At 41.5% G+C, this 25,294-nt stretch overlaps 1 protein-coding gene across 6 annotated transcripts in view; it reads left to right on the plus strand.

Annotated features, from left to right (window-relative positions):
* Positions 1-25,294, plus strand: part of Map7d2 (MAP7 domain containing 2) — a 128,717-nt gene that overhangs the window by 56,628 nt on the left and 46,795 nt on the right. For 2 of the 6 annotated variants that reach the window (XM_004866169.4, XM_004866167.4), the window contains exons 2-5: positions 11,715-11,792; positions 12,929-13,092; positions 22,849-22,960; positions 23,762-23,857. In XM_004866169.4, coding sequence (XP_004866226.2) covers positions 11,715-11,792; positions 12,929-13,092; positions 22,849-22,960; positions 23,762-23,857 — 450 coding nt within the window. The remainder of the gene's footprint in view (positions 1-11,714; positions 11,793-12,928; positions 13,093-22,848; positions 22,961-23,761; positions 23,858-25,294) is intronic. The other 4 variants (XM_013066046.3, XM_087193647.1, XM_004866168.4 and 1 more) reach the window with 2 other exon arrangements.

Here is a 25,294-nt window from a genome sequence, read left to right on the forward strand (position 1 = left end):
GGGTATAAGATGCTTAAAAATGTTGGTTGTTTTTGTGGACAATTCTGACATGAGGTTGAAATGCTGTACAGGTGGGGAAATTTTCATCAGTGAGGCATAATATTCATGGCTTATTCATTCAACAACTTTGAGTACCTCCCATCTGTAAGGTGCTGAGAATTAAGAGATAAAACAAGAGCTTAGAGGGCAAGGGTCAAATGAACAGACCCAGGCAGTACAATGTGGGCCAGTAAGAACCTTAGCAAAGGTAAGTGCCAAGCGGGCTGGGGGCAGGTGGTCTGTCACTTGTGCAGACATGTTTAGGGGCCCACTCTGCTGCGATCAGGACATATAGAGGGGAGCCATGGGCAGAGCATTATTACTCTCTAGAGTCAGCATAGTCAAGAACAGCAGTTCTGCCAGGCATGGTGGCATAGCCCTATAATCCCAGCACTAGGAAGGCTAAGGCAGAGGATCACTGCAAGTTCAAGGCATTGGACTCACTGGGAGCATGTTAGAAAGGCAGACCCTGTCTCACCTGGCACCCCTTCATCAGAAACCAGGGAAATGACATCCTGCAATCTGCTTTCACAAGCTCTCCAGATGGTACTGATGCATGTTCTGGGGTTTGGAGACCTGGCTATACATTTGAATCCTATGGGGAGCTTTTAGAGCATCAAAGCCCAGGCCACACTTGAGAATGATGGGACCAGAATCTGGAAGGAACCCAGGCATCTATATAGTTTCTTTTAAAGCTCCCCAGGTGATTACACTATGTAGCCGAAGTTGAGAAGCAGTAGTGTAGTGTCCATGTACTTACATAGGTCATTGCAATACAAATCATAGTCACCCCTGAAGTGGGAAAAAGTCAGTACTCATCAGGCCTGCAGAGTGAAGGGTGCTGGCCATTCCCAAAGGGATCAAAGAGGACTCCCCAGAGGAGGTAGGTGGCTCCCATTGGCCTTCCTGTTACATGAGCTCTTCACCCCTGGTTTTCTTTCTTTTTTCGTGGACATTCTGCTTGCACAGATATGAGTATAATTGGGAAGGTTATTTTAAAATTTACTTAATGCAATTAATTTTTTAAAGTCAAACAGCTGGCTTCCCTTAAAAACTTTGTATTTTGGGGCCGGGGATTTAGCTCAGTGGTTCTGCTGCCTGCCTTGCAAGCACAAGGTTCTGAGTTCCATCCCTGGTAACCAAAAAAAAAAAAAAACTTTGGGCCGGAGATTTAAGCTCAATGCTTTCGCCACCTGCTGCACAAGCACAAGGACCGGAGTTTCGATCCCAGGTACCAAAAAAAAAAAACAAAAAACTTTGTATTTTAATTATGATTCTTACCAGTACTGTGAGTAATTGACTAATATCAGCTCATTAATATTCTAGTAGGACAGTGCTTCAGGCTAGTAAAATTCATTTAAAAATTAGCCTTTAAAAATGTGTTGCTGCAGCCCAAAGATAACGGAAAGTTATTCCAAGCAACAGCACATCAGTGGAGTGTGCAATATTATGCAGTTCTGTTAACATAAAATTGTTGTTTGGCTACTTAGAATTCGTTTTTAATTTCCCATAGTTATGAGTTGCCTAGAAAAAGGCTTCTGTCCCAGAGGTGCACATTTACCTGAATGCTGTTGCCCTGGGATCAAGATGGAACAGGGGTGGTTCTGACATGAGTACTTTTGTCCTTTTCCTCAGTAAACTCCCTCAGTTAGGGTGTTCCCTGATGCCTCTTTGTCTTTTGGTTCCTCCCAGGGCTTCACCCTTGGGCCAAAGTTGTTTTCTATGTAATTAAACGTTTGTATTTTGGGGTCATTGTTGATTTACTTGTAGGTATAAGAAATAGTACAGAGAGCCAGGCATGGTGGCACATACCTGTAGTCCCAGAATTTAAAGGCTGAGGCAAGAAGATATTCGAGACCAGCCTGAGTTACATAGTAGGTTCGAGGCCAACCTGGTATACATGATAAGATTCTGTCTAAAAAAAAAAAAAAAAATATATATATATATATATATATATATATATATATATATATATTATTGGAGCTGGGGATTTAGCTCAGTGCTTCCGCCACCTGCTTTGCAAGTACAAGGTCCTGAGTTCAATCCCCGGTACCCCCTCCCAAAAAAATATATATATGTATATTCAAGAGATCCCATGTACTCTATACCCAGTTTCTTCCCATGGTAATATCTTGCAAAACCTTACAGTAATATCACATCCAATTTTTAAAAAATTGATTCAGGCAAAATTATGAACCATTACCATAGAGACCCCTCATGATGCCCTTTATATCTTACCCACTTCCTCTTGCCCCTGCTTCCTCAATCCCTGGCCAGCAGGAATCTGTTCTCCATCTGTTCTCATGGGGTTCAAAGATAAAATTGGGTCCCTGGTTTAAATAAAGAGTGAGACAATAAATGTACACATATAGGGCATGTGGGATAAGGGATGATTGGGTAGGAAAATTAAAACTTGGATTTTAGGCTACACAGAAAGGCTTCCTTTTAGAACTGAATTCAGTGTCAACTCTTGATTATGTTACATCTTTAAAAGGCATCCCCTGGTATTAGTGTTCATGATAGTTTACCAGAGTTCCTCTAGTTTAAATTTGGCTGTGTTGTGGTAGAGGTAATAACTGATCAAGTCCATGCCGTCTGGTTTGTGCTCCACCCCTCCTTGCCTTGGGATGAGCCCAGAATGCCTCTCAGCAGCCTTTGGAGCATCATGGATATTCAGAGAATAGAACCTGGATATGCAAGTTTAATTATATGGTTCGTTCTCTCTCTCTCTCTCTCTCTCTCTCTCTCTCTCTCTCTCTCTCTCTCTCTCCCCCCCTCTCCCTCTCTCAGCCTGGCTTTTCTCTTTCAAAGGATGTTCTTAGACAATCTGCTTGACACATGCTATGTAGAGGAAGGGAAGATACCCAGCCTCAAACTTACCCAGCAGAAGTGAACTCTAACTGAACTCTCAGATCTTGCTTTTCCACATCTGCTCCAGAACACCTAACTGTGAAGGAAGAGAATGACAGGAGTGAGCTGCCAGGCATCTCATTCAACTCTATGCAGTAAGGTACCCACCAGCCACATGTGGCTGTTGAGCACCTGAAATATGTGTATTGTGACTGAGGAAGTGAACTTGTACCTAATTTTGATTATTTTAAATCTAAATATCCACGCATTGCTTGTGGCTGCCAAATGGACAGCACAGAGATTGCAGGTAACCCTCATTGGGCTGTTTGAGTCACTCTACCCCCTGCTGTGGGGCAAAGCTGAATTGCTTGGCATAAGGGGGGAGAAGCCTACGGTTGTCCTCAGGGTCCTCTGGACACCCCCATTTCCCACTCGGTATCACTGTTGAGTATACATTTCCAATCATCAGTTTGAGGAGGAAACATAACTATCTTATCTGGACAGTTGCCATATCTGTACTCAGCTGGGCCAGTGCTTGGCTCACAAGCACTTCTCTGATGAGTTTGACTCTCACTTCTGCTCCACAGATTTGCAGCCTCATTCTTGGTACCAGGAAAGGATTTGTTCCCTGTACACATCACTGTGTCACAGCACCAAGATCAAGACGTTACATTTCCTTCTTTGCAAAAGCAATAATTGAGAACATGGGTTTTTGGAGTCAGATTCTTGCTTTGGAATCTGCTTTTTCCACTTCTGACAGTGGGACCTAGGAAAAGTTGATTAATTTCTCTGTGCCTTTCTTTCTGCACCTATAGGATGAGGATTGTAATAGTGTCTGCCATCCTAGGGTAGTTGGGCCCAGTAAATTTCAGCAGTGCACTTGGTTCATAATAACTGCTTGATTTATCATCTCCTGTTATGATGCTGGTAGTGATGACTATAAGCAAGATAAAGGTTTTTTTGGAGAGGAATGATTTAAGGTGTGATTCTTGCATGTGCCCACAAGGGGGCAGGCTAAGACCGTGCATGTCCCTGGAACAACCAGTTTTGTAAAACTTTAAGGTGATGACCATGGCCCCCAGAGCCGAGGAGCAGAGCCACCCCCAGTGCAGGGGAGGTGAAACTTCCAGGCCACAGTACCACCCCCCCCCAGTGCTGAGGTGAGCGGTGGGGGCGCCAGCAGTACCCCACCACCCCACTCCAGTTGAAATGAGAAGACACATAAACAAGTATCAAAAACAGACTTCCAGATCACCTAAAGCAGCCCCAAAGGGAAACTAAATAGAACAGTCTGATGCTCAACCACCTGGACTCCCTGAACTGGCAACAAAAGAGGATCTGGAAAAAATGAAATCAGAAATAATTTCACAGATAACAGCAGAGATTGTGCTCATAGTGCAAGACATGCTTAATAAATCTAGAGAGGACACAGATAAAAAAATAGAGGACCTGAGGAACATGATGGAATCCCAACATAGGAAACAAATGGAATCCATAAAACAGATGCAAACAGATTTCCAGGAGATTAAAAACTCCATTGAAAGTTTACGAAGCAGAATGAGCAAATGTGAGGACAGAATTTCAGACATAGAAGATAAGATTGCAATTAGTGACCAGGAAAAGAAAAATTTCTTTAAAATAGTCCAGCAGCTGCTAGATGATGCAAAGAAGAATAACATAAGACTGATCAGACTCAATAAAGAACAGGAGAGAGTGCAGACCACATTAAAAAGAACTGTTCACAGAAGTGATGGCAGAAACCTTCCCAAGCAGGGGAAAAGAACTTGACATACAGATAAGTGAGGCACGTAGGACTCCAACTAGCCTTAATCAAAAAACATCTACACATGAGCATATAATAGTTAAGGTTCCAGAAATCCAACAGAAGAACAAAATTCTACAAGCAGTTGGAAAACAGAAACAAACCACATACAAAGGAAAGCCCATCAGAATCACAGCAGACTTCTCAACGCAAACCCTCAAGGCAAGAAGAGCTGGGAGTAACACATTTCAAGCCCTAAAGGAAAACAGCCTCCAACCCAGATTGATGTACCCTGCAAAACTCTCTTTCAAAATTGATGGAGCAATAAGATACTTTCATGACAAAGAGCACCTTAGGAACTTCATGAATACCAAACCAGCACTCCAGAAAATTTTAGACAATATCCTAGGAAAAGACAATGAGGATCCCAAGCCCAGGAAGCCCAGCAGAATGAATCCTTCAGGCACAACAAGAAATTAGAGGCAAAGCAATAAATCCAACAAAAAGAAAAAGTCATGACAATGGTAAGTCAATACGTATCAGTTACAACCATCAATGTTAATGGTCTCAATTCACCAGTCAAAAGAAATAGACTGGCAGAATGGATCAAGAAGCAAGATCCAACAATATGCTACATACAAGAAACACACTTAGGGGGCGGGGATTTAGCTCGGGTTCCACCGCCTGCCTCGTAAGTCCAAGGTCCCGAGTTCGATCCCTGGTACCAAACACACACACACACACACACACACACACACACACACACACACTTAGTTCACAAACTCGTAGACTGAAAGTTAAAGGGTGGAAAACAATACTTCATGTGACAGGAACCCCCCCCAAAAAGCAGGGGTAGCTATCCTCTATGCAGATCAAATGGATTTCAAACCAACACTGATTAAGAGAGACAAAGAAGGACACTACATCCTTTTAAAGGGAAAAATCCAAGAGGAAGAGATGACAGTCATAAACATATATGTACCAGGGGCCAGGGATTTAGCTCAGTGGTTTTGCTGCCTGCTGTGCAAGCACAAGGACCTGAGTTCGATCCCCAGCACCAAAGAAAAAAATATATATGTACCAAACAGTAGTGCACCCAACTATATAAAACAAATAGTAACAGGCATGAAAAAATCAAATAAGCACTAATACAGTGTAGTGGGGGACCTCAATACCCCACTGTCACAAATAGATCAACTAGACAAAAAATAAGCAATGAAATACTAGAACTCAAACTCTTAAACAGATGAACTTAACAGATCTTTACAGAGTGTTCCACCCCACAAAATCAGAATGCACATTCTTTTCAGCTGCACACAGGTCTTTTCTCCAAAATAGACCACATGTTTGCTCATAGAACATGTTTAAGTAAGTGCAAAGGAAGTGAAGACCATAGTGCAATGAAATTGGAGATCAATAGCAAAAGAAGCCTCAAGAATTTCATAAACACATGGAAATTGAACAACACAGTTCTGAATAACCAATGGGTCACAGAGGAAATTAAAGAAGAAATCATACAGTTCCTACAATTAAATGACAATAACAATACAACATATCAGAATCTGTGGGACACAATGAAAGCAGTCTTACGAGGGAAATTTATAGCAGTAACTACTCACATTAGGAAAACAGAGCAAGCCCAATTAAACAACCTGATGCTGAACTTCAAGCTTCTAGAAAAAGAAGAGCAAGACAAACCCAAAGCTCCTACAAGGGAGGAAATTATAAAGATCAGAGCAGAAATCAATGCAATGGAGACTAAGAGAACAATACAAAAAGTCAATGAAGCCAAGAGTTGGTTCTTCGAAAGAATCGACAAAATTGACAAACCCTTAGCCAACCTTATCAGAAAAAGGAAAGAAAAGGCCTAAATGCATGCAACTGGGAATGAAAAGGATGAAATTACAATGGACCCAGCAGAAATCCAGAGGATCATCAGTACCTACTTCAAGAACCTGTACACCAATAAGATGGAAAACACAGAAGAAATGGACAGATTCCTAGACACATAGGAATTACCAAAGTTGAACGAAGAAGACCTAAAAATTCTAAGCAACCCAATATCAACCAATGAAATTGAAAATGTAATTAAAAACTTACCAACTAAGCCTGGGTCCTGATGACTTCACTGCTGAATCCTACAAGACATTTAGAGAGGAACTACTGCCAGTACTGTTTAAACTCTTCAATGAAATTGAAAGGGAAGCAATACTCCCAAATTCATTCCTGGAAGCAAGCATCACCTTGATCCCCAAAGCAGAGAAAGACCCAACCGAAAACGAGAACTATAGGCCAATCTCACTAATGAACATAGATGCAAAAATCCTTAATAAGATACTGACAAATAGAATCCAGAGGGTCATCAAGAAGATCATACACCCTGACCAAATGGGATTCATCGCAGGGATGCATGGGTGGCTCAACATTTGCAAATCAGTCAATGTAATACACTATATCATTAGAGCCAAGAACAAAAACATGATCATCTCACTAGATGCAGAAAAAACATTTGACAAAATCCAACACGCATTTATGATTTAAAAACCCTACAAAAAATTGGAATAGATGGACTCTACCTAAATCTAATAAAAGCCATCTATGAAAAACGAACAGCCAATATCATGCTAAATGGTCAAAAACTGAAATCTTTCATGCTCAAATCAGGAACAAGACAAGGATTTCCACTATCACCACTCCTCTTCAATATAGTTCTGGAAACATTAGCCACAGCAATTATACAAGAGAAAAAAATTTAAATAAATAAATAAATAAATAAATAAATAAATAAAAGAGAAAAAAATAAAACAAAGATAGGAAATGAAGAAGTTAAATTGTCATTATTTGGGGCCAGGGATTTAGCTCAGTGGTTTCGCCGCCTGCTGCGCAAGCGCAAGGACCTGAGTTCGATCCCCGGTACCCCCCCCAAAAAAATTGTCATTATTTGCAGATGACATGATACTCTGCATAGAAGATCCCAAGAACTCCACCCAAAGTCTTCTAGACTTAATAATCAAATTCAGTAAAATAGCTAGATACAAGGTCAACACACAAAAATCAATAGCTTTCCTCTACACGAACAACAAACTCACTGAGAGAGAAATAGGGCAAATAATTCCTTTCACAATAGCATCCAAAAAACTGAAATACCTAGGAATCAGCCTAGCAAAAGAAATCAAAGACCTCTTCTCTGAAAACTATAGCACTCTGAAAAGAGAGATTGAAGATGACATCAGAAAATGGAAAGACATCCCCTGCTCCTGGGTAGGAAGGATCAACATAGTGAAGATGACCATACTTCCAAAACTGCTATATAGATTCAATGCAATCCCAATTGAAATCCCAGCACCATACTTCATAGACCTTGAGAAAACAATCCAAAAATTCATTTGGAGCAAGAAGAGACCCAGAATAGCAAAAGCAATTCTAAAACAGAGATATGGCAGGGGATATCACAACCCCCAACTTGAAACTATATTGCAAAGCTACTATGATAAAAACAGCATGGTACTGGCAAAGAAACAGACCCGAGGACCAGTGGAACAGATTAGAAGATGCAGAAACAACTTCAGACACACTCAGCCATCTCATCTTTGACAAAGGAGCCAAATACTCTCACTGGAGGAAAGATAGCCTCTTTAATAAATGGTGCTGGAAAAATTGGGCTTCAACTTGCCAAAGATTAAAACTAGACCTATATCTCTTACCATGCACTAAACTAAAATCAAAATGGTTAAAGACCTAAATATTAAAACAGAAACCCTGAACCGGCTGGAACAGAGATTAGATCGAATTCTTGAAGACATTGGTGTAGGAAAAGATTTTATGAACAAAACCTCAGTTGCTTGTGAACTAGCACAATCAACAAGTGGGATCTCTTCTTATTAAAGAGCTTCTGGACAGCAAGAGAAACCACCAACTGTGTGAAGAGACAACCCACAATGTGGGACAAAATTTTCACCTGCTGTTCCTTAGACAGAGGTCTGCTATCTAGAATCTGTAAAGAACTTCAAAAAATCAGATATCCCAAATTTAAAGACCCAATCCAAAAATGGGCATCTGAAATGAACAGACATTTCTAAGACAAAGAAGTAGAAATAGCAAATAAACATATGAAAAAATGTTCAACATCACTGGTCATTTGAGAGATGCAAATGAAAACAATGCTGAGATTCCACCTCACCCCAGAAAGAATGGCTGCTATCATGAAATCAACCAATAACAAATCCTGGAGGGGCTGTGGGGAAAGAGGAACCCTGCTCCACTGCTGGTGGGAGTGTAGACAGGTGCAACCACTGTGGAAATCAGTATGGAGATACCTCAGAGAACTAGGGCTAGAGGTCCCATTTGACCCAGCTATTCCCCTGCTGGGTATCTTCCCCCCAAAATTAAAAGAATCATACCACAGTGATATATGTGCACCCATGTTCAAAGCAGCACAATTTGTAATAGCTAAAACTTGGAAGCAGCCCAATTCCCCATCAACTGGAGACTGGATAAAGAAAATGTGTGGGTTTTTAAAAATAAAATGGAGTACTACTCAGCCATAAAGAATGAGAAATTAGAGACGTTTATAGCTAAATGGATGCACATTGAGATGATACTCTTTTAAGTGAAATAAATAGGACACACATGTAAATACCAAATAGTTTCTCTGGTGTGAGAAACTGAAAGTGTAAATAAGGACTAAAAGGTATAATAGATGATGTGAAATGGGAAGAAAAGGCACAAAGGGGAAGGGGAAGTGGGAAGGGTAGGAGAAAGGAAAGAAGGGAATGGAATGAATATGAGAAAATGGAAACAAAGTCTTTGTAAATAGGGAGGGATGGAGGGGTTGAAGGGAGGGGAGGGGAAGGGGGAAAAATAAAAACCAAGAGAGATTATGTAAAGGTGCAAATTCCCAATGATGAATGTCATTATATTATATACCTAAAATGTACCAATAAAATTAATTTGTAAAAAAACTTTAAGGTGATGTGGACAGTTTGATGTTCTTGGCTCTCCCCCCTCCCTCCCTTCCCCTCTCTCCCCCGCTCTCCCCCTCTCCCCTCTCTCCCCTCTCAGCAGTTCTCAAGATTACCTTAGATCTGGGGCAGCCCCATTACTACCAAGAAGGTGGCAAGGGCAGTACAGAGCAAGGTTCAGGTCCTGCTTGGGTGGGCAGGTTGGTGTGGATACTGAGGGAAGCATCTGTTCAGGAGCGCTAGGCTTTTCTTTAGTAGATTTTCATACAGAACAAATTCATACTAATGAAAGTCTTGAGGTCAAGGTAGTAGAAACCTGATTTTCTCTCGCTGCTCCCCTGCCATTAACTTCATGCTGGCCTTTGGAGCATTGTATATCAGAGCTACCAGGTGAGGGGCTCTAAAGCCAGAGTTGAGCAGACCCAAGGCTATGTCAGTTACACACGGCTCTAGGGCCTACCAGGGGAGACTGAGTTGCAGAGATTTCTGCAGGAAAGGAGAATCAAATAAGGGCTTAGCAAACTGTGTGGGGGCACAGGATATCATGGGTCTGGGGAACTGTGGGGTTTTAACAGGTGATGAGGGAGGCAGGTAATGGAAGAAGGAGCAGTGCAAGCCAGAAGGTATGCGGGAGAAAGGCCAGTGGTGCCGTCATGTTGGAAAGAGAGTTTAGAGTCAGCATATGGGGACCTAGAATGAGGTAAGTAATTGGCCTTTAAATTCATGGTGATATTCATACCCATGGTAACCTCAAAACAATTAACAATTGACTGAAGAAATATGGAAGATGGCACTTGTAGTCCAAGGTTGATTTTCTAGTACTTTTCTCTTGAGCTTTAGTATCCCAGATATATAATACAGCCTGCAAAACTAGAAACATGGGGGGAACCGTGACAACCCAGAGTTTGTCACATCATTCTCCGGCCACATTTCCACTGCCTACACTGCAGGCCAGGCTTCTGGGCCTCTCTCCTGGACACCAGGTGGCAAAATCCTCTCTGGAAGGAGCACAGGTTCCATGGCAGCAGGGCATCTTATGAAGCCAGTGTGATGCTCTCAGAGAGGAAGGTCCATGTGCTGGGGATGTGAATATGGTTGCATTAGCACTGAAGCCAGTTCCTTCGGAAGGGGGTGCTTCAACATTATGTTGCTAGTACGAACAACCAGTTGTAACAGAATGTAATAATTTATTTCTAGCCTTAAAACAACTGTGAAGATCCATTTAGTTTAATTTAGAAAACCCTTTAGGGTCCTGTAGGGATTAGGTGGAGATGCACGCCTCCAGGGATATTTCCTGGACATTTCTGGGAGAGCTGTCATTTGTTCTCTTATTGATTGTAGATATTTGAAAGATAAGTATACAGGATTACATTATATCTTTTCTTCTTTGGTTCTGAGATGCTAAATTGACATCAACGCAAACTTGGCAGAACTGAAATCAAACTTGAGTGTGGAATTTCACAGAGGCTCCAAAGAAGACCCCCTCCCTGAAGAGCTTGTATGTGTCCCTCAGCATTTGGCTCCTTTCAGAAAGTAAAATGTTCACGACCTGTGTAATAGTCTGTATCAAAAACCATGTGCACTTTTGTGCTTCTCTTCTCCCCCAAGTGTCCCTGTCCTCAGGCCTGGGAGCTGGACTAGAAGAGCCCTGGTGAGCTTCTCTGCATATAGCCATTGCTCTCTGTCACTCACCGTAACTTTGACCTCTCCCGGGTCAGGCCTGTGACAAAAGCCTACAGAAAGGGCTGTGTCCTCTTGGGCTGATGTCCGTACCACTTTGCAGGTGCACATGGAAGCTGTGGCTGTTTCCTTTCAGCTGTTGGGGCCTGGCTGCATATGTGTGTTGGGGAGTGATAGATCGGCTTTCCTTTATTTATTTTTTTTTTGGTACCAGGGATGGAACTCAGGACCTTGCGCTTGCAAGGCGGGCGCCGGAACCACTGAGCTAAATCCCCGGCCCAGATCGGCTTTCCTTTAGATAAGTGATGGCAATGGTTAACATGCCAGTGGCCAGACCCAGGGTGTATGCCCAGCTGCCTCTAGTGTTCAGCAAATAGAGAAAGAGTGAAAAACTAAGTATCATTTTGTTTTCTCTTCTATAGGCATGGATGGATTTTTAAAATCAGATGAGAGGCAAAGACTAGCCAAAGAGAGACGAGAAGAAAGAGAAAAATGTCTGGGTGAGTTGTACACTTTGGCTGTTTAGGTCCAAGAAAGTGGAGATATGGGGTAGTGTCTTTCTAGATGTCCGTAGAAATCGATGTGAATGAATGGGAAGAGAATTAAAACAATTATAAGTTAAACATGAAGAATTGAGAGTAAACCCACAGGTCTGCTGGCATGTTAATAAACACTGCATAATTTGCTGAACAGTCCACTCCCTCACTTAGCAAACACTGAACCTGTGCTGTGTCCTAGCCATCGTGGTAGGGGCTGCAGACATGATGGTGAAGAAAGAGAATCCTTGGCAAGTCCTGATGCCCTTAGGTGTCTGCTGTGTTTACTCATTCAGCTTCCCCTTTGAGCATTTAGAAGGGCTATCCTTGGGAGAACTGAGAAAATCAGCACTTAAATCATTTTAGAACAGGATGCCCCAGTTGAGAAAGGCTGTCTTACTTCTTGAGAGCTGTAGACAGATAAGTACAACAGGGTGTTCTCTAAGGGTGTCATGAGGTAGGTAGCTTATGATTGCCCATTGAACTGAGGTAAACAAGGAGCTTTCTGGTCCTTGCTTGGCCACCCACCGGGCAGCTGTGGCATCATCTATCTCCTCCAGGGAACCTTTGGTCAGGTAGAGTTAAGGGCCTCTTAGTAAACGTTGCAGTGGGATTACCAGTCTCAGTCATGTATTTTAACCCTTTGTCCATATCAATATCCGATGCTTGGTACGAGCACCATTAACATGCTTTTTAAAGAATGTCCCCTTAAAACTATAATTTCTCAAGTGGGTGTATGGGTTAGCCATTGTATATAAAGTATGACTAAATGATAGTAATAAGTCATAGCTCTTGTGTGTGGGGTTACTTACTGTGTTTGTACTTTATGTGCACTGTCTCATTTAGTCTTTACTATATTGTGATGTAGTAAACACGACTGTCCACACTTCACAGGGGAGGAAACCGAGGCAGAGATACTACATGGTTAACATGCCCAGGGTCAGCCAGCTAGTGTCAGAGGTGCCACAATCCTGGATCTCAATCATTATATCCAAGGATCTCACCAGACTTGTTTTGGTCTCCACTCTCTGTGTTTTTGTCTTAATCCAAACCAGATGGGTTGCTCTGGATGACACCTCTATTCTGCTTTCCTTCTCCAGCTGCCCGGGAACAGCAGATCCTAGAAAAACAGAAAAGAGCCAAGCTCCAGTATGAAAAGCAAATTGAGGAGCGATGGCGAAAACTGGAAGAACAGCGGCAGCGGGAGGACCAGAAGAGGGCTGCTGTGGAAGAGAAGAGGAAGCAGAAACTCCGGGAGGAGGAGGTGAGGTTCTTGGGGCCCCTGCCCCCACTCCAGCCAGCTCAGCATAGTGCTTAGGGTATCTGAGCATCCTGCCCAGCCGGGGGTACAGAAGAGACCTGCTTCTTGACTTTCTCCCAGTGGCTCACTGTGCCTCCTTCCAGCACTGCCAATCCAGAGGAAACATCACTGACATAGGAACAAAGACTTATCCATTTAAATCAGGTGCCACTTTACTGTGTGACTGGGCAAGCCGGTTGGCTTCTCTGGGACTTAATTTGCTTGTCTCTGCACTGAGGGGTTGGATTTGATGGTCTCCAAAGTCCCTTCCAGGCATAACCTTTTCTGACTAAATTTAGACTTACAGGGGGGTTGGGGTAGAGGCTGGCTGATACAGACCTGAGTGTTACAGCCAGAGTCCATACCTCCAGGGCAGACACCAGGATGGAGTGAAAGCTGTGAGGGTTGAGAATGACATGGTCCTGTTATTCACTGCTGGAAAATTAGTCTACTTTTAAATACAGAGATGGTAGTATACTGAAATACTAATGGAGTTCCTTGCTTTAATCACCCTTTCTTTCTAGTTAACCTTAAAAAAAAAGTGGGATGGGGGCCGGGGATTTAGCTCAGTGGTTCGCTGCCTGCCTCGAAAGCGCAAAGACCCAAGTTCGATCCCCGGTACCAAAAAACAAACAAGCAAACAAAAAAAAGTGGAATGCAATTATCTCTGTAGAGTCCGTTAATACAAAACTTTAAAAATGTATTTAGAAAGCATATTTGGGTTATAGATTTCCTTAAGTATATTTTAAGGATGTAATCATAGCTTTGTATCAGGTGATAATCATTTTTTATTCATAAGGTATAATGACTCATGTTTTAATATGAACAATATTGCTCTAACACTACAGGATATACTTTTGTATAAATTCAGTATTTTTTAAAAACTGAATGGTTGTTTATCACTGTATATATTTATCCCTTTCTCTTTTTTAATTTAAAAAGCACATATTAACATGCACACAAACACACACAATTACACCAATCTTTGTCCACAAAACACCTGTTTACTACAATTTGTTTGTTCCTCTTAAGGAATGAAGGTCTAAGCAAGGCTCTTCATCATCATGGTTCACCATTGCTGGCTGTGGCTTCATCTGCTCTCAGTTCAAATCCTATCTTTACCTCTAAGAAGCTGGCAGCCAGGAGCAAGTCACATAATCTCTCTATCTTGTCTGATGAGCCCCCAAACAGAAATGCTTACAGGAATTAAAGGAGGGGACTTTTGTGAAAATGCCCAGCAAAGCACCTAGCACAGAGTAATCACTCAGAAATATGAGATTCCTCCCAGTTACTTCAAACTGACTTTGGCTGAAGCAAGGTCAGAAGGAAGCTACCCAGGAGAGATTACAGCAGAGTCTATAGACTATAAAAAAAAGCCTCAGTGTGAGAGGCTGATTTGGTAATTTAGGACAGATTTATCCTTTCTCAGCCTGTGTATTTCTCTGGAGTCACTGGACTCGCCCATTTTCCATTTCTTAACAACTTATAGTCCATTCCCTTCCTTCCTGCCCTCTCCATTTTGATTCCTGACATCTTGTGAGATTGCTGATTCAGGAGAAAGTTTGTCATTACTGCTGCCAGGAAGGATTACTATAAAGTGCCACATTAGATGTTTCTCATGCTCTGACACATCCTACAGTGTCACAGGGGTCCACTTTTGAGATAATTCCTGTGTATAATTTTCCGTTATAGAACATTAATGCAGGAGGCTTGTTAAACTAGGCAATCAAACAACTCCTCCTTGCAGATGAGGAAATGTCATGCCAGATGGTTGGTCCTGATGCAGCTGAATCCTTAATGGTTTTACTTCCAGATAATTTTCTATTTGCTTCTGTGCTTTCTTGCACCCCTAATATGGCAAGCCAGGGGTAGGGATGCTGCCTGACCCTTGTCAGTATAAACACAAGCTGAGCTTGCTTTTTTCTTCTTCCTAGGCATGGCACAGCAAAGCAGGGCAGGGCAGGGCAGGGCAGAGCAGGGCTGGGCTGGGCTGGGCTGGGCTGGGCTGGGCTGGGCTGGGCTGGGCTGGGCTGGGCTGGGTTGATAGTCGGACTTCCTAAGGTTGTATAGCAACCCAAGGAAACAGAAGCCTTCCTCTGCCACCTTCTCCCACCTTTACTGCCCCAGGAGACTGAGGTGTAGCTTAGGGACTTGCCACATCCAAGCTGGCCAGTTAAGCACATCCGTGTTGGTTCACTTCTAATACAGAGGCTCATTTGGTGTTGTCATGGTTGATCTTTAGGGAGGGATGAGTCTGCACTGCAGAAGCCCCTCTCCAAAGAAAGCCCTCATGGAGAAGTGTTCCTTCTTTTTTCTGCTTTAAATGTTTGATATAATTTATCAGTTAAAATGTATGTGATCCTGCTGTTGTCATATAGGTAGGTTTTCAAGATAGGAATATACTTTCTTTAATAGGTGCTATTCAAATTTTATATTTCCTCCAGAGTTAGTTTCATTAATTTGTCTTCCAAGGTACTTCTTAGAAGTTGTCAAATTTATTTCAAAAAAGATTTTTGCGGCAGACTGCCACCAGCCCGCGCGCCAGCCGGCTCCGTTAAGGCGGCTCGCAGCCCCAGTGTCGTGGGAGGCTATAAATTCTTTGCTGACCTGCTGGATTACATTAAAGCACTGAATAGAAATTGTGATAAATCCATTCCTATGACTGTAGATTTTATCAGACTCAAGAGCTACTGTAATGATCAGTCAACAGGGGACATAAAGGTCATTGGAAGAGATGATCTCTCAACTTTAACTGGAAAGAATGTCTTGATTGTTGAGGATATAATTGACACTGGCAAAATAATGCAAACGTTGCTTTCCTTGGTCAAGCAGTATAATCCAAAGATGGTCAAGGTCGCAAGCTTGCTGGTGAAAAGGACCCCTCGAGGTATTGGATATAGGCCAGACTTTGTTGGGTTTGAAATTCCAGACAAGTTTGTTGTTGGCTATGCCCTTGACTATAATGAATACTTCTGGGATTTGAATCATGTTTATGTCATTAGTGAAACTGGAAAAGCCAAATACAAAGCCTAAGATGAGAGTTCAAGTTGTCAAGAAACATTGGGAGTCCTATTGATATCGCCAGCAGAATTATCAGATGTTCTAGTTTTGTGACCATCTGCTTAGCAAAGCTTTTTGCATGAACCTTCTAAGAATTTTTATCTATTTTGTATTTTAGAAATGTCAGTTGCTGCATTCCTAAATTTTTATTTGCACTGTGAGCCTATAGACTATAAGTTCCCTTTGGGTGGATTGCTTAACTTGTGAATAGAAAAAAGTCTCATAAATTATACCACTATTAAATGAGAATATTGAAATTGTATCTGTAAGAAATGTTTAAAGAGAAAAATATTAGTTTTTTAATTGGTATTTTAATTTTTGTATATTCAGGAAAGAACAGAGGTGATGAATATTGTTCATTATATCGCCATGTGCTTAGAAAAAGTAAGAAGTCGTCAGTTTTTTCATTGATGTCAGTGACAACATCTAAGAGGTTTTCAGTTGAAAAAAAATGTGTTTCAGTAGTGTTGACTCTTTTTTCCACTAGTTCAAGATTATTTCCCATTATTCTTTGTCAACAGTTTCTTTTCAATGCAAATAAACATTTTAAAAAGTAAAAAAAGAAAAAAAAAGATTTTTGTAATATGCTTTCTATATCCTTTTAAATCTATAAAATCTGTGGTAATGTCTCCTAGATCTTGATATTATAATTTTAAAAATGTATAATTGATATTGTGTAATAGGAAGAAAAGGTCTGAAGGAGCAGGGCAAGTGGGAGGGGTAGAGGAAAGGAAAAAAGGGAAAAGAAAAACTAGAGAAAAGGAAAAAAATGGAAACAAAGTCTTTGCAAATAGGTAAGGATGGAGGGGGTGAAGGGAGGGCAGGGGAAGTGGAAAAGAAATAAGAACCAAGATACTCATGTAATGGTACAAGATCCCAATGATGAATGTAACTGTATTTATACCTGAAATGTACCAATAAACTTAATGGGGAAAAAAAAAAGAAAGCCCTCAGCATTCACTCCCATGGTTCTTGGAGAGCTCTGCCAGGGCTGCTGCATGCTCGGTGCCTGGCTGTGGAGATTCTTAATTCTCTTCTTAGTGCCAGATTTAAGTAGTTTTTGTCACCATCAACCAGGAAAAAGCCTCAGTGAGAAGATTGTTCATCTTGTGCAGGCCATTTTGCTTCTCTAGCTAGTTGGAAAATGTTTGGATTGCCCACATCCTACCTTTCCAGGTCTAATATTTAGGAGATCCTATGAGACCTGTTGACCCTTCACCCTGCTCTGCTCTCACTTCATGTGCCTTTGATTATCATGATGACATTTTTGGTATCTCAGCATGTCCTTCCACAACCACCACATTAGGGGAACAAGAAAGGACAGAAGCAAATAGAAAATTATCCAGAAGTGAAACCACTAAAGACTTAGTTGCATCAGGATGAAACATCTGACGTGACATTCCCTCATCTGCAAGGCAGAATGAACAGTCTTGCTCCCAGAGGTCTCAAGAGTTGGCAATAGTGGCGGGTAGTGTCAGGCCTATCCTGCAGATGGGGAAGTTCAGTATCCACTTGAGACTATGACCTTGAACTCATCCTCTTGCTGGAGACCACCTTCTCCTTAAGGTCACATGCCACAGAACTCCAGAAGCAGCTGCTGAAACAAGCTCCTGTCATCTGAGTTAGGGCTGACAGTCTATTCTCCACTTGGGAATGTAGCATCCTGACCAGTGGCCTGGAAGATGAGATTTGGAGAAGGCAACTCTGTGTTCTTGTGCTAAACAGATAACCAAGAAAGGTCTCTTTAAAGGAGTACCTTCATTTATTTAAGTTAGTTTGACTCATCTAAACTGTTCATACCCTCATTGTTCGATAGCTAACAAAAGCCACCAACTTGAGTATCAAACAAGAAATTTCTGAACTCACCTAAATAAAAACTTCACTCAGCTGAAGGCTGACTGCTCTCAGTGGGCCTTAGCTGGGTGAGGCACCATGCCAACCACTTGGCCAGATGCAGAGGTCTCTTTCTGAAGGAAAAGGCCCCCTTTGGTTCCCTGCTGAGGACAATCGGGAGCTTGTACCTGCTGTGTCACATATAATAAAAGCAGTGGAAAAGACACACCCCGCCTCCTGCCACACTGCACTCCCTAGGTAACAGTGTCTGGGCCATGCCAGCTAGAGGACTTTTGTAGTGCTCGGCCAGCTCAGTGGGTCACCTTGTTCATGATTCTCCAGGTTAATTCAGTCAGGTCTAGAGCCAGAGCTCAAGAGATCAAGAGTAAAACCTTCATTGGGCCGGGGATTTAGCTCAGTGGTTCTGCTGCCTGCCTCGCAAGCGCAAGGACCCGAGTTTGATCCCCGTTACCAAAAAAAAAAAAAAAAAAAACGAGTAAAACCTTCCTTGTCTGTTCCTTTTACTAAGCCCCACCCAGTAAAAGATATTCTAGGAACAAGAATTTGCTTTCCTCTTTCCCCATCCTCTGTAGATCATCAGATGATACTCAGGAGAGTGAAGACTTGGCAGGAACTTCAGTATGCAGTATGCGGTCCTAATATTTATTATACTGTTTTTCTGATGTGACTGACTTTCTCTCCGCTGCTTTTTCACGCTCAGCCTTTCCTCTAACCAGTGACTCTCACTGTTTGGTCCCAGTACCATCAGCACCTGGGAACTCATTAGAAATGCAAATTCGGGGCCTGGGATTTAGCTCAGTGGTTCCGCCTCCTGCCTCCCAAGCGCAAGGTCCTGAGTTCAATCCCCAGGACCAAAAAAAAAAAGAAATCCAAATTCTCAGCAGGCTCCACCCCAGGCTTACTCAAAAACCCTGGAGATACACCCCAACAATCTGTGTTTTAACAAACTCTACAGGGGATTCTGATGTATCCACACTCAAGTTTTAAGAACCACTGTTCTAAACTGTCCTGTTAACTATCCTCCTCTTCAAAATCAGACTTATCACCTCAGGTCCTAGGCTGTCATTAACTCTGTAGAATTAGAGTTATGTATCTGATGATTTAGGTAATATCATCATCATTTTATAGTTGAGGGAATTAAAGCCTAAGGATGTAAAATGATTAACTCAGGGCCACAGGGCTCAAACCTGATAGGCAGAGGTGGGATTTGCATACTTACCTCCTGACTCCAGATCTAGGGATTCTTTACATTTCATCACATGAAGGACCAGAAAAGTACAAACACCAGGTAATACCTACCTATATAGGACAAGAATGCAGTGAGCAAGTTTTGTTTTTGGCATGTTTCAGTCACCCCATTTTGTCTTCTTTGGGTTCCAGAAGTCCCCTTCTTTTAGAATTTGGTAATTACCTGTTTTTCTTCCTCCTACCTTTGTCTTTTTCTTGGGGGAGAGCTACATTTTCATAAACCTATTCAGAATCCAAAGGGTCAAATCTCCAGCGATGGAATTTGGAGCACCACATTGGATAGAGGGTGAATGGCATGGTTTTTTGTAAAGGTAATTGAACAGTCCAGGGGTAGGTCTTCTTTAGGTGAGTATTACTGTGTAATTCTGTCCCCTAGGCAGCTGCTCATTGGTAGGCTGGCTCAGTGAGACTCTGTTTTTTGTTCTCACTGGGCCTCTACTAAATGAAGGGCTGTCTTTCTTTTCTTTTTTATTACTCCATGTTTGTAGTACATAACATTTACATTCCTTGTGTGAAGTTGGTGCATGTACAGAACACATCTGTTTTTTTATCCTCTCTGCCTTCCCTCCTTCTCCCTCCCTCCATCTCTTGACCCCCTTCCCATTGGAGAAAGATCTATCTCCCTACTTCCTATTATCTATATTCTATTTTGCTCTTTATTTATAATTTAGGGTTCTCATATAAGAGAAACCATGTGATATTTAAGCTTGTGTGTCTGATGTATTTTACTTAATATTATAGTCTCAAGGTGCAGCCATTTTCCTACAAATAACTCCAGCTTATCTTTATGGTAAAGTGATACTCTGTCATGTGTAAATACCATAGTTTCTTTATCCATTTATCTGTTTATGGACATATAATCCACTTCCAAGATTTAACTACTTTGAATTGTGCTGCTATAAACATGGGTATGCATCTGTCACTGTAACATGATGTCTTTAACTCTTTCGGGAAGATACCTAGGAGGGGAATAGCTGGGTTGAATGGAATTTCTAATTTTAGTGTTTTTAGGACTCTCTGTATTGATTTCCATAAAGGCTATACCACTTTTTCTTCTCACTAACAATGTAGAAGGGTTCCTTTTCCCCCTGAAGCCTCACCAGTATTTGTTATTATTTAATTTCTTGATGATGGACATTCTTTCTGGAGTAAGATGGAATCTTAGTGTTGTTTTAATTTGCATTTCTCTAATGGCCAGTGATGTTGAGCATTTTTTCATGCATTTGTTTGTCATTTGTATTTCTCCTGTGAAATGTGTATTCATTTCACTTACCCTTTTTTTTTTTTTTTGCTTTTTTTTGGTACCTGGGATCAAACTCACAACCATGCGCTTATGAAGCACATGGTGGAACCACTGAGCTAAATCCCCAGCCCACTTGCCCATTTTTTGATTGGGTCTTTAATTTTTTTGAGTCCTCTATATACTCTAGACATTAGTCCTCTGTCTGAAGAGTAGCTGGCAAAATTTTTTTCCACTCTGTGGGTTTTCTTTTCATTCTGTGGTTGGTTCTTTTGCTGAACAGAAGCTTTTGTAATTTGATATGATTCTATTTGTTGATTATTGGTACTGTTTCTTGAGAACTGTGATTCTGTTCAGAAAATCCTTGCCTATGCCTACGATTTCAAGAGTTTTATTCATTTTATCTTCCAACAGGTTGTTTCTAACATTCAGTTCTTTGATCCATTTTTATTTTAGGTTAGTACATGATTAGAGCTATGGGTTTAGATTCAGTCTTATGCATGTAGATAGCCAGTTTTCCCAGCACCATTTATTAAAGAGGCTCTCTTCCCTCCAGTGTGTTTTTAGGTCCTTTGTCAAAGATCAAATAGTTAAATGTGCTTGGGGTTGTTTCTGCACCTTCTATTCTGTTCCATTGATCCGATGAGAGACTATCATGTGAAGTCTGTCTGGCATGTAGGAAATCTACCATAAACCACCCAAAACAAAATTCATTCTAGGGTGAAAGGTTTCAACACTTAAATTAGGTCATTGGTTAAATACTTTATGTTAAATCTGTATAATGAAATACTATTCAGCCCACCTCCATGACCCTAATTTCAGGTATCAAATGGTAGAGGAGATCTGTTCCCTTCAGGCCCCACCAGTATCTGGCAGACCATCAGTATTGGGTATCAGAATTTAATGTCCAAGGATCATGAAGATGGGACAAGCAGGAAATGCATACTCATGATTGTTGAGTTTCTGGCCCAAAACTAAACCACAAATTATAGCAAGTACAAATCTGAGTCTTACAACAGGAAAAGATATCCCCCTCTCTGCTCAAAGATCCCTGGAAAAATCTCTTAGCAAAAGTTAGCAAAGTGTTGTTCAGAGAAAAATTATACAGAGAAGGCTGAGATTTGTAGAAGAAAATCTCATCCTTCTAGGGTAAACAAAAGGAATACATCCAGGTACTTGCTAAGTGGCCTTTATATGTTTCTAGTAAGTGAAATAAAAGAGCCTTTTTGTGTTGCTTAAGTCATGGTTACTCAAGTTTTACTGTCCTGAATTATTTTTGCATGGTTCTGTTTTATTAGACAGTGAAAAATAATGCATCTCTTTGCGATATGGAGTCAGAGAGTATTCAGCTCAGTTCCCGCAATGCCTCCAAATTGGGTTTAATGAGGGCTAAAGGGTGTCAGCCTTGTTTTGTTCCTTCTCAGGTGGAGGCAGGGAGAGGAGCTAGAATTTGCAGTGTCATTGAGGTGGTGGGGGGTACAGAATTAGACTGCCCTCGCTCCACTGTCAAGGACAGCTTTATGAAAGTAAGCTTGGTTATTACAGGGGAGTGCTTCTCCTCTTTTAAGAAAGAAACTTGCTGGTTGTTTTTCTTTTCTGGTTAAAAATTGCTTATTCTTCCCCCACCCCAAACCTGCCTAACTCTGGGAATACCTGAATGCTTTATTTTGTGGCCAGAAGGTTCTGTGCTCCTGTCTCTTTTAAATTTTGAACTGAGCAATATTATCTCTAGAGTACTATTAGTAGAAAAGTGTTATAATGTAAAACAATTGATTCTCCGTTAAGTTTTAAGGTGAAAACGGGGCTTTGCAAAATATATCTCAAAGCCATGTATCACCCCAAAAAGCTATATTTAAGGATACAAGAACTCAAATTACAACTTGATTTAAATTTTCTCAAAGCAGAATGTTTTATCCTTAAAATTAGAAAGACTGCAATTGGTTGTGGAGAAGTCCTCTTACTGGATGGAGCAAAATGGGGCTTGAGACAGGCCTCAAGGAGTTAATGCTTGTTGGGCATTATTCTTAAACAAATCAAGGGCTGGCATAGCAGCAGCTTCTCCCTAGGGAAGGGGGGAGGGAGGGGACAGGACACTGTGTTCAGTTGGAGGGCAGAGCCAGTGCTAGCCTAGCCGCATTGTTTACTCTCCACCCACCAAGAACCTGGCTAGTATTGCAGAGAGCACCTGGGTTTGGGATGGTGAGCCCAGAAAGCCCATTTGGTGACTCACCCAGAGAGCCCTGAGACAGCAGTGTAGTGGACCTGGGTGCTTGATCGTGTTCTCTGGTGACACCCAATGCTTTGCATGAACTGGGCAGGAACGGCTAGAAGCGATGATGCGCAGGTCCCTGGAGCGCTCACAGCAGCTGGAGCTGAAGAAGAAGTGTTCCTGGGGAACATCACTGCCTGCAGGGCCCGGAGGACGCGATGGTGAGTATAGGGCTGTCCCTGCCTTGCAGGGCCCTGAGGGATCATGGCCACAGCTGGGTGTCTGCAGGATCTGGGGGATGCTGCAGATAGCCTTACAGGTACCCTTTTCAGATCTGATATTTGAAACTGCCAAGCTTCCTGTCTGCACACTTCTCATGAAGAGGAGCTGTGCATTCTTACTAGCAGGCCGCAGTTGATGATCTAACTGAATTTTGACTGAGAGCAAAAAGAAAAGCAAGGAAAATGAACGCAGAATCTGGCTAGCCAGACTCAGCGGTCAGGTGTAAGGGTAATCTGATTTCAGGGAAGGGAAAAGGCAGGAGACTCAGTCACAGCTCCAGACGTGACTGACTGGGAAACAGAGCAGCTGTTATCCTCTAAGAAGGTCTGGGCTTTTTCCTTCCTTGTTATGAATTTTTGTTGCTCTTTCGATTTTGTTTCAAGGTGACTTATTTCATTATCCAGTTCATACTCATCTTTCAGTTTTCAAGTGTTTAATATATGGATTGTTAGCCTCAGGGTGACTTTCCCTCTTTTCAGTGTCACACTTCAGCTCTCAGCATTCTATTAGGGCAGGAGTTGGGTAGTAGCCCTTTCTGAGAGCAGACATAGTATAGCTACTTGACTTTGCTGTATTGGGCTTTTAACCTTTTGGCAGTGAACATACTTTAATTTTTTCTTTCTTGAGAAGAAAACAAACCATTTGTTACTTTTCTAATTTCCTAAGTAGAAACTCAAACACAATAACAAATTGGGACTTTTTTCTTTTACCTCTCTTTGCTCTGATTTTTTGTTGTATAGGTGAATCAGAAAATACCCCACCCCCTCTAGGTTTAGCAGCCACCACCCTCCCTCCGGATGCAGGGACCACTTCCGCCGCTGCTGAGTCCACCAACGGTATAATCTGAATATCACTGTGCCATAGCATTTTGTGATAATTGTTTTGATCACCCTCCTCCATCACTGTCTGTTTCAAGCACTTTCACATTTGATTTCTTAGTCTGATCTATTATAACTTTTTTTCTAGAGATGTGAGTGACATGCGCATATTTCTTTGTTCCTCTGTCATCATGAATCTCTGCATGCCTTAAATCTTAGTGTCCTGGAGACATTTCGTCCTCAGCTCACCAACTTCTGCCTTCAAAATTTTGTCAATGTTTCTGTGCATGTAGATTTTTAGCCATCTCATGAATCATCTGTTTTAGGCATTAAATAGTAGAGCATTCGAAACACTTCTGGTGAGAAAAAAATCATACAAAGTTCTGAATGGAATACGTGGGCTTAGTGTTAATGCAATTGGATTCTGGGAGAAATGTCTGAGAGGAAGTGGTAGGGAGTTTATCAGTACTAACACTGGAAATCTGTATAATGAGATAACTCAGCTTTGTGCTTGATTTCATCTGTTTGCTGTTGTGGATACAAACCTGGAAAATTATTATGGTGTAGATCAAGAACAAAACTAGCAAAACTTTCCCATGTAAAAGTGACTTTAGAAATTCAACCCTGGCTAGCAAAACTAAAACAAGATATAAAGGGGATGCAACATTTATCAGCAATATGAAAGGTTGTATTTGCAATAGGAATAAATATCCTTGGTTTCTGGCATTCCTTTGACAAGGAATATTTTTATTGGTGGTACACAAATTTTTTTTTTTTGGTACCAGGGATCGAACTCCGGTCCTTGCACTTGCAAGGCAGGCAGCAGAACCACTGAGCTAAATCCCCAGCCCCATGGTACACAAATTTTGCTGCACAGACAGAGTTACTACCTATAGTGTGGAAGTGGCCTTTCCTCACAGGGGTGCACATAAAGTGGATTAATCACCCACTAGGAATCAGTACCTGGGGCCCTGAAGAGGTGAATGTGATATCTGATCTGGGCACACAGTTTATGGGGGTGTCAGAAATCTCAATAATGAAGATAAAATACTCTAATGGGATGTTTACAAAGTCAAAATTAATACAGAACAGGCCATTAGAAGCAAAATATTGAATTTCTGAACCCCAGTGCCATACTGAGCAACAGCAGAGCCTGAGGCAAAAGGAAAAATATATACCCCTATATATTATATCATTTCTAATGGTTATATATATTCCCAAGACATTAAAGTAGTTTTAAAATAATGAAAAATTTAAAAGTAGGACTATTAAAATATCATTTCAAGTTTAAATATTTGATATATCCCCAATTCAAATTTATTAGACTTTGACTTCAGCTTTAAACTGTCATTTGGTCAGCAGAAATTATCAGACATGGCAGTTCTCTCATTGAAAACAAGATAAGCAGAAGAGTTAGCTTTTGAAAACCTTACTGATGAGTTTGATTCCTTGTTT

The sequence above is a fragment of the Heterocephalus glaber genome, unplaced genomic scaffold, assembly GCF_053883595.1.
Source record: "Heterocephalus glaber isolate CG9 unplaced genomic scaffold, H.glaber_assembly_v1.0 deba00001594, whole genome shotgun sequence".
NCBI classification, from domain to species: domain Eukaryota; kingdom Metazoa; phylum Chordata; class Mammalia; order Rodentia; family Bathyergidae; genus Heterocephalus; species Heterocephalus glaber.